Genomic DNA, 10,016 nt, shown 5'->3' with positions numbered 1-10,016 from the left:
TAATAGTAGCATCAGTAGTAATATAGTTGTAGCAGCAGTAGTAGTATAATATTAATATTAGTAGTAGTTGTATACGTTAGTGGTACTATAGTACTGGTATCAGTAGTAGTATACTTGACGCAACAGTAGTAGTATTAGAAGTAGTATTAAAAGAAGTCGTAGTAGTAGTAATGGAAATAGTATTAATACTATGAGCCATAGTCATAGTAGTAGAGTAGTAGTATAGAGGGTAGTATCTGTAGTAGTAATAGCTGTACTAGTATTAGTACCAGTAATAGTAGTAGCAGTAGTATTAACACCATTATACATCAACATGCCTTGTTTTTGGTTTATTTTCTCTCTCTCTCTCTCTCTCTCTCTCTCGCAGTGGGTACAATGTTTTGGAAATAAACCTGCAGCTGCAGCAGTACTGTCTGGCTGCTCATCTGTCAACAGTGAAATGTAAGTTAGTTCGTGTGCATGTGTGTTTATATGGCTGGACGTGTCCAGGGAAACCGGGCACCAACAACGATGTCCCTGTGGGAGAACGATTGAGAGCTCGGTGTAACTGTCACCTCTGAGTAATGCTAGCATGGCATAACTGTCACACACTGGTAATAGCTGATCTACTTTCCCTTTGTTATTGTGTACAGCTATCCGTTGTGATATTAGAGGCATAAAATTGATTATTATATAGTCATTTCTTTGCAATGGGCCATATTTAATAATGCATAAATGAAACAGCAAAACTATAATAAATTTATAAGGGTATAATAAATTTGCATGATATGCAGGTTCAGTATTCATCTTAATGTCTTGATTTTAAAATGTTGCTAACTGCTATTTCAGTTGACTTTAATTCTTTCTAATGGACTCATCTCAGCATGAATAATGAGTTCAGTGTGTGTTTCTTAAAAGCTTTGCTGGCTAGTGGGCAAATAAACTCTGCCAGTAGTGGGTGCTGAAAAGGCCACTGATACAAATGTTCTAAATAAAAATGCTAAAGGCAGTGCTAAAGGTTGGCATGCTGTACATGCTTGTGTGCACATTTATTTCATAGTGTATAAATTCAAGCAATACAATTCATTTTATGTAGAAAAGACTACAAATTTCTAACAAAAAGGATGAAGGTAGATGTGCATTAAGAGACTGATATTCACCCGAGTGTGTGTTAGTACTGAGAGTGAGTACTTCCTGTCTTCTTTTGAGGGTTCTTAAGGTGTTTCTCTGACTGAGCTTCTGTGGAATCAGCAGTAGGGAACGTGAGCCTTCAGCTACAGCCGCCTTAGTGGCAGCACCGGGCAGAGAAGCACCTCCCTCGACTCACACCCAAAGAGAGACAGACAGACAGACAGACAGACAGAGAGTGTGTATGAAAGGGAAGATCTCCAGCACTCGTAACAATCAGAGACAGAGAACTGTGCAAGGTAAGACAAAGTAGACAGACCTGTGCATGTTTGAAGTGTGTGTGTGCATGTGTGTTTTTTTCTTAGCATTGACTAAAATGTAATGTAGTTGCTAAATTACTTTGAGTCATATTTTTGATACAAATATTTGTTTTGGCAAGATTTAAATGTAGAAATTATAAAATAAGTAAACTATAAATATAATAGAACAATCTAATATAAATGTAGAAATAATAAAATATAAAACAATCAAAAAACAAAACAAAACAAAACAAAAAAACAATCTACCAAATAAATACAAAGCTTCTTAATATAGGCTTGTATATTTTTTGTCTAATCTACAGATTTTTATTGTCATACCAGATTGATTAAATTAAATAATAAATAGAAAATTGCATTATATTAACTTTGGAATGTGATGCAAGTGAAAGTATAAATATTATAACACTGTCACTTCTGCTTTGTCCTGAGTTATAATTTATGATGTATGACTCATGCAGCAGTCTGCTATATCCTTCGGGTTCGAGTGTCATTTTGTTTTAAAGTAGAACTGGTGTAAAGAAGAAAGAGTCCAACTTTCACCTTTTCTGCAGTTTAATTAAATTGCAGAGTTTACTATTAAAACTTAAATTTGCCTTAAAAAAACCTCTAAATTAAAACCTAAATAAACATCCAATGTATTTCTCAAAAAAAATAATAATAATAAAAATTAAAAATCTGCCTCTCGATTAGATGCCAAATTGGAAGGCGTAAATCTGATATCATTCTCAATGCAATGTGTATTTGTCATTCATTTTAAGAACTATGTGTGCAACTCTGGACATTATTCTGGACACATCAAATATAATTAATTTAATTATATTTATTTGATCATTTTAACAGTTTCATGGAATTCAAAATTATTTGAATCCTTCGAAGTTGCATAATGCTGACATCATATTAAATAGTTTTATATATTTAGTATATGCAACAAAATTTAATAATACTGAGACAAAATGATATTATTAATATTATTGAGAAGACCTAACCCTAACTCTAACCCTAGATTTTAAACTTCTTATATGAAGAAGAATCCAGGGTGTAACTTCAGTGTATGTCAGTGATGAAGGTCAATTTAGCCAAGAAATAAAAATTGAGACATTTAAATGTATATAAACATTTAAAAGTATATAAATCATTTCCAAACAAATAGGATATAGAAGAAAATCAGCTGCATTAAAATGTTTTTATGTTTTATGTACAAACAATGTATATAGTATATACCTTTGTTTTACATGTAAGTGTATGCTCTTTCTTTTTTTCCAGTGATAGCACATTTCAGTGATAAAACTTTTCTTTGGTGCCCATGCTGGGACAATACTTACTGACTCCGAATACGACAAGTTCGCTTCAGAATAAGTTTGATATAAAGAGTATTCAGATGTTGCCATCTAAATGTGTGACTGGTGACTGAGAGAGCAATCTGGAGTCTGTTCAGTGATTTGAAGATTTAACCATTAGACAAGTTCACTTGCTGGAGTGCGGTTTCTGTCTTCTATAGGTATGGACCAATGAAATTACTATATATAGTTTAAATTAATCCAAAATTTAAAAAAAAAAAAAAAAAGGTTTTTATCTTTACTCTTAAGAAATAGGATTTATTGAATTTGTCATTCTTTCCTGAATTCTAAATTTCCATGAAATCACTATATCTATTGTGAAAATATTTATAATGAAAATATCTATTTTCATTATATGTAATGGCTTATTACTTATTTCTAAAATGGCTGGTGCAGTTTATTGTTTTGCTTATTGTTATTTTAATTAATATTAATAACTGAGTATTATTTAATGATTATGGCTATTATTTATTGCTGCAGTGCTGTATAAAGTAAATAGCAGACTAGTTACGAAATGCCAGGGCGCTTCTCTCATAATTATGGCGGTATTTCTATGAACTTTTGTGTAGGTTTATTTATCCTTTATGTACTGCTTCATCTGAATTTTGCTGTCATCATGTAGATTTTACTATTGAGTAGATTCAGAGAGAAGTATAGACTAAATCTTTTTGTCTTATGTGCAGTTATTTCCAAAGGTTTCAAATAACATATAGCAAAATTTCAACAGCATTCCATGAACGCATATAGTGATAGTTGTTTAAATGTTAAACAATGCTACTTTGTGCACAAGAATGTGTTCTTGTGTACTGCTGGCAGGCAGAGCGATGATTGAGCTGGGCCCTGTGGAAGACGGCCGCAGCCCCATAGAGGAGCTGATGGAGCTGACAGCACAGAGTCTGAGTCGCCTTGAGATTAAAGAGCACTTCAACGTCATCAAGGAGATCGGCCGCGGCAAATACGGACACGTGCTGCTGGTTACTCACCGCTGCAGGGGTATGTAAACTTATGAGCAGCATTATTTATAATCATTTATCATTTCAGTTGAGCATATTATTTTTTAGATGACTTTGGGAACTCTTGAGTAATTAATGTGCATTTGGTTGTTTGTCTGTTTATGAGTTAAACATTGAGTGAACTTTTCTGGCTTCAAATATTGTATTTTTTGTATTTTGTATTGTATTCAAATTTGTATTTCAAATAATGTATTTCACCTATAATTCTTGATATCCATTTTTGCACATTTTCACTGTAGAAAGTGCAAATTTTCACTTTTGACATACACAAGATGATTTTATAGTATCACTTTTGGGAAATTAGTCTTGGTATTACTTGGTAGTGGATCAAAAAGAAACTCAAGGTAACTAGTTCCCTATCTGTAGATTAAAATAAAAAAAATAAAGGAGTTGTGTCATATCTGCACAAGTTGACTCGTTGAGTCAGCTCTTTGACTCAGATCTTTTAGGTGAATGTTGCAAATTGAACTGCAGATCTAAAGGTCTTTTTTTTTTTACTTTGAAAGAGAGTTATAATGGCTGAATATTCCATTTTATATCCAAGTCAATTCATTTATTTATAAATTTTTAAAAATAAGAATGACTGGCTTAAAAAAAATCAACATTACATTAAGTAGGCATAATGAACGTGGCTTGGGAAATTTATCACATGGAGTAGTCATTTGCTCAGTAAGAATGAAAATTGACAGAAATCATTGATAATATTCCCAAAATAACAGCTAAAAAATTAGGAAAACATCGGTTTTCTTCTACTGCTGAAAAAAAAGAGCTTTTAATAGCTGCAAATAAAATAACTACATGTAATTCCATATTTTTAGCAGTTACAATATTAAAGTGGAATGATATCGGTGATTTGATGTTAATTACAACCCATCCCAGACTTTTTCCATAATTTCACTCAGTTTCAGAAACTGTGCTAGATGTTTACAAATATCCATTTTAACATTTCCCATTGTTTAATATATAAGTAAAGAATTTTTCTCTGTAATAGTGTTTTCCATCTGAAAACTGAAATCCTGAAACAGTACATCATTTCCACTTATATAAATGTAATCAAAGCCTACAATATTTAATATTTACTGACATGTATAGCTACACTGGCCTACATCATCAGACAGCTGGAAAAACTGGTATCAGATAAAAAGTCCCAGTCCCATGTAGAACGTTGTGTGCCTCTAGGAATGTGCATAAGTGTGTGATGTTTGATCCTGATGTCTCCTGTTTCTTCTGCTTGGTGTATGTGTGGCAGGGACGCCCATGGCACTGAAGGTCCTGCCCAAAGCGTCGACCCAGCTGAAGGGATTTCTGCGTGAGTACTGTACCTCGCTCCGTCTGTCCTGCCACCCGTGCATTGTGGGTCTGTTCGGAATCGCCTTCCAATCTAAAGAACACTATGGATTTGCTCAGGAGCTGGTGGCGGGACGCGACCTGTTCGCTATCATCAAACCACGGGTCAGCCATGTCATTTTGGACAACTTAATTACTGTCCAATACAGTCTTAGTCTGTTAACACAGTTAAGCTTTTTAAAATGCTTAACAAAAGTGGAACAATACAAAAAAATCATTTTTTCAGCATAAAACTTGTGCTTGGATCAGTTTCTCCAAATAAAAAAAAAACTGTGATATAAATTTAAACATCGTATTTATATGTTCGGCTCATTTTGACCTGAGAGTGACAAGGTGAAATATGAAAAAAAAAAACATATCTCAATCTGAAACTGGGCTCGTGTTACTGTCTGTGTAGAGTTTCACCCTGTGTCTGCATGGATTTGCTTCAGGATTCTCTGGTTTTCTCCTAAAAACATCCTAATAGGTAGATTGATTGCTTTAAATTGCACCTATGGGTATATGTTTGTGTGCATGGTGCACTGTGATGGACTGGCGTCCTATCCAGAGTGTATTCCCACCTCACACCCAGTGTTCCGCATCCACTGAGACCGTAACCAGGATAAATTGCTTACTGAACCTGGATGAATGATTGAGTTATTGTTAAAGTATGATTCATAAGTAGGTTGTTTTTCCTAACTCTTGGGATGGAGATAACATCTACTAGATATTTTAAAGTAAGTTTTATAATTGTAATGCTGAAAAATCTAGTAGACAGAAAATATTGAAATAAAAGTGGAAGTTCCCTTTAAGTTCATTTCAGATTTTTTCAGATGTTACAGCTCTCCAGTAATGCCATTACTGCTACATTATCACGAACAACAAATAGCAGAAATACAATAGCAAGATAGCAAAAGAGTTTTTTGCATAGTGTTCCCCCTGCCATGTCTCAGACAGGTTGTTGGATGAATGCATATAGTGCATGCTCAACACATATTTCAACAATGTGTGTATGTGCTTGGAGGAACTCGGAGCGTGTGAGTCATCGAGCCACACAGCTGTCCTTCTTCCTTTGGCTAAGTGAAGTTCTCCGAAACATTAAACTCCACACAATATGTATAAGGCACAAAAACACAACACGTTACAGCCTCTTGTAATGATGTTGTAAGAGAAGACAAGTCTGTGGTTAGGCCCCCAAAGTCTATCCACTTTTGCTGACAGTTACAGCATTTTGTTAAGGCTATTTATAACACCTGCTTTGTTGTTTGACAAATTTGAAAATGTATGTTCCCATAAAACGCCTAATAAATCAGAATGACAGAATTATCACCTGCTGTAACTGCTTGATTCTGGTTGCCGCGAATATGAACACTGGTCACAAGCTAGCTAAGTCTTTATGAAAGGAAAAAATACCTTATTTATGTTCTCTTTTCCTGCAGTGAGATGTGTAGGTTTTGTAAACTGGTATTGACCAGCAAGTTAAGAGACAAAAAACCTCTAAATGATAGTGATTTAGTGATCTGAAACTCCTCTTTTGGAATTTTGATTCTATATTACTTATTAATTGTTCAAGCAAATACCCAGTAAAATGACATTAACATTAAACTACCTGTCATGGTGCTAAGCAATAGCAATGAAATCACAAGACTTAAATCAGCACTCATGGTTTTATTGTGAAGAGATAAGAGGCCTTCCTCTTTTCCACAGGTCGGGATCTCGGAGCGTGCAGTAAAACGCTGTGCTGTGCAGATCGCCAGTGCCTTGGAGTTCATCCACCGCCTGGGCCTGGTGCACCGTGACATCAAGCCCGAGAACGTGCTTCTGCTAGACACCCAGTGCCGCCATGTGAAGCTGGCCGACTTTGGCTTGACACAGAAGCGTGGCACTCTCATCCGCTTCATCTCAAGCACGCTGCCCTACATGGCTCCAGAGCTGTGCGCCATGGTGGCAGAGGATGGCCAGGAAACTCCTAAAGCTCCACCACTCAGCATACAGCCCAGCCTAGACACCTGGGCCTTTGGCGTGCTGCTTTTCTGCATCCTTACAGGTTTCTTTCCCTGGGAACACTGCATGTGCACTGACAGCTTCTATGAGGAGTTTGCTGAGTGGCGGCAGGACACAGAGACAGCAGAACTCCCGACACAGTGGAAGAGATTCACACCGGCGTGTATGGAAATGTTCGCCAAGCTGCTGGCACTGGAGCCTAACGACAGATCCACAGCCGACGTGGTGAAAGGGTATGTTGGGAAGGACTGGGTGAGGCCAAAGTGCCCAAATGGACTGGTGGGTGAAAATGGAGAAGTAAGCACCATGGCAACATTGAACAGCCCTTGCCGTAGTAGCCCAGTGCTGCAGTAACGCCTTCATGTGACATTCCAACACAGTCTCATTTTGGCAAATTTTGTAACTGTTTGTTAAATCTGGCATGCATGAAAAGTTACAAACAGTTGAAGTCAGGGTGAGGGGCGGAGCTAGCATTCATACCTTTTCTGCCAACTTTTGTAAACATATTGAATACATCCTTAGAATTCCTGCAAATTTTGCAGGAGTTCAGGTTGGACGTTTGTACCCTTCACCCAAACAGGTAATGGAAAGGTTCTGGAAGTTCCTTCACTTGATTGGATATCCATATTTTCTGTAATATGAATCAAACTATTTTCAAAACTAAGAATGTAGAATGTAGGTTCTGAGGTTGTAATTTACTAAAGAACAACAACAGAAACAGGATTGTGCCTTTCAATTGAGCAAAATGGCACGTCTGTACAATTAATATTTCTACCTAATGGTGTTAAATAGGGCAGTGTTGATTCATGTTGATTAATTTAGCACCTCAGAATTTTAACTGAAAGCCTTACAGTTATTTTAAGAATGGTGATTGTGTGCACGTTAATACAAGGAGGTATTTAAATGGCAGAAACACGTATCCACAAATTGAAAAAATAAATAAATAAATAAATAAAATACTACTATATACACAAGTTTCTTGAAATGCTTGTAGTATCTCAAAATAATTAGATGCTTTCTTGAATACTGTATATGGCTTAATATTACTGCAGTAAAGTTGGTTTAATATTCTGTATTCAATATGCATTTGAACTTTTTCCATTGACTGTGAAAAACTTTCAATTAACATGTAGCTTATAACCAAAATGCAGACTTGTGTTTATCCTCTTGGATAAATTTTGGATTCATATGATATTTAGAACTTTTTTTTATTTGATTTTGATTTATTTCTTTTTCTAATAACTACACATACGAACACAGTATCAGATTTCACTGGAAAATTACAGCACTTTATTTGGGATCTTGGTAAATCAGGACCTGAGAGCCTTGGCCTCATGTTTTTTAAATTCAAAAGCATCATTTTCACTGGAATAGTTTGGGGAATTTGGTAATAAAAATGGTAATAACACCATTTTTCAAAATTCAATTAGCTAGGAAAAAAAAAAAGTTTTATAGTTTGTGCCCTGCTACTGTGATCCAAATTAGAAATAGTAGAAATTTAGAAATAAAACGTATATCACTGGATGGTTAATAAAATGGTGAACAAAAAGAATTTTCATGGTTAGGCTAGGTCAGAGACTTAAAATAACTGTCTGAATACTCATATTTCAGTTGTTTTTTTTTGGGTTTTTTTTGTAAATGAACTGCAAGATTTTTGTGTATGTAGTTTATTTTGTTAGTTAGTGCATGAAAAAATGAACAGCTTTCCTACTTACGAAACCTACAAAGTTTCCTACTATTACTCTGGGAAAAGCATGATAATCATCATGATGTTACAAATATTATGTATAATGTATACTGTATACTGTACTGTAGTGTAATTATGCTGAGAATGTATAGTCTTCAGAGAATGAGTGCAGCTTAAATATTATATACTTTGCCCTTCTACAGTTTTATTATACTGCTGCATTTGTATTAAACAATAAATTGGCACTTTAGTGATTGACTTTAACAGCTCCTGCCTTTGTCAATATGTAATCAGTGCAATGCATGTTATATATTGTTAGAAGACAGATCATATTACTAGAAGCTTTGAAGTGATCTACACACACACATAAAACACACACTTGTACTTTATACCCCGCAGCCATTCGCATTAAATAATCTGCTGGCATCTGCTGCAGCTGGCAGGCCAGTGATGGACAGTATGTTGGTGTGTCTTGGCACTGGTGCTGATGTCCCACTGAGAGCCTTGTGTGTCCTACAGACCAGTGGGCAATTTGGCTCAGAGTGTGCACTTTGCAGCATATTTTACATGTTACACCAACCAGGATTGAGTTTCCATCATGGTAGATGGGCAACAAGCTCACTGCACTCCATCACGTGTGTCCACTGAGAAAGCCACAAGTGAAAAACATCTCAACTTCGCAGTGAATATAAATCAACACCCTGACTGTTTTATAGGCCAGAGCTGTAGATCTGTAGTAAACTTAACACCCTGACATGAAGAGGCAGCTGTGTTGGAAATTTGCCCTAGATTCTATTACGGTAGCTTGCAAATAACCAGTTTTGTGAGTGTCTCTGTCAGGAAAATATATCAGTTTTCATCACACTTAGCTCATGTAGATGTGTAGATGATATACAACTATGTATTTATTGCTATTAAACTTGATGAGCCATGCTGTTTGTTTCTGGAAAGCTCTTTTCTGAGCGACGCCAAACTACGATGAGATGAAGTCATCACAACACACTTGAGTGCAGCTGTTTTAATTGATACTTAACACTTGCACTATGTAAAGTGAATTGTTGGCTGCTATGAATCTAATGGCTAACCTTTTATGGCTGCGTATATAGCTATTAGCTGCATTAGCAAGAAAACTGGAGCACACAGATGTTTAAAAGACATGACAAAGACAGATTTGCCAGCTTTAACAGAATAAGCTTTCCAAAGATGCAAAAAAGAAGACTAC

General features: G+C 35.7%; 1 protein-coding gene across 2 annotated transcripts; it reads left to right on the top strand.

Annotated features, from left to right (window-relative positions):
* Nucleotides 1–337: 337 nt before the first annotated feature.
* On the top strand, nucleotides 338–9,718 carry si:dkey-8e10.3 (serine/threonine-protein kinase SBK1). 2 transcript variants are annotated; one of them, XM_026927990.3, is made up of 5 exons: nucleotides 338–441; nucleotides 1,189–1,406; nucleotides 3,581–3,757; nucleotides 5,027–5,229; nucleotides 6,811–9,718. In XM_026927990.3, exons 2-5 carry the CDS (start codon nucleotides 1,352–1,354, stop codon nucleotides 7,459–7,461), a joined length of 1,086 nt encoding a protein of 361 aa, XP_026783791.3. In that variant the 5' UTR covers nucleotides 338–441; nucleotides 1,189–1,351; the 3' UTR covers nucleotides 7,462–9,718. The 2 variants fall into 2 exon arrangements, with proteins under 2 accessions (XP_026783791.3, XP_053092472.1); XM_053236497.1 differs by lacking the exon at nucleotides 338–441 and having other exon boundaries at nucleotides 1,340–1,406; nucleotides 3,555–3,757.
* The last annotated feature ends 298 nt before the right edge of the window (nucleotides 9,719–10,016 follow it).

The sequence above is a fragment of the Pangasianodon hypophthalmus genome, chromosome 8 (assembly GCF_027358585.1).
Source record: "Pangasianodon hypophthalmus isolate fPanHyp1 chromosome 8, fPanHyp1.pri, whole genome shotgun sequence".
NCBI lineage: Eukaryota > Metazoa > Chordata > Actinopteri > Siluriformes > Pangasiidae > Pangasianodon > Pangasianodon hypophthalmus.
The sequence above is the reverse complement of the archived record's forward strand: the minus strand, read 5'-3'. Positions and strand labels throughout refer to the sequence as shown.

What these genes read in the sequence shown, in the direction of transcription:
- si:dkey-8e10.3 (XM_026927990.3), top strand. Translation starts at nt 1,352, where the DNA reads ATGAAAGGGAAGATCTCCAGCACTCGTAACAATCAGAGACAGAGAACT. An exon ending in GGTTACTCACCGCTGCAGGG is followed by an intron (nt 3,758 to 5,026) that starts GTATGTAAACTT and finishes TATGTGTGGCAG; the next exon opens with GGACGCCCATGGCACTGAAG. An exon ending in TCGCTATCATCAAACCACGG is followed by an intron (nt 5,230 to 6,810) that starts GTCAGCCATGTC and finishes TCTTTTCCACAG; the next exon opens with GTCGGGATCTCGGAGCGTGC.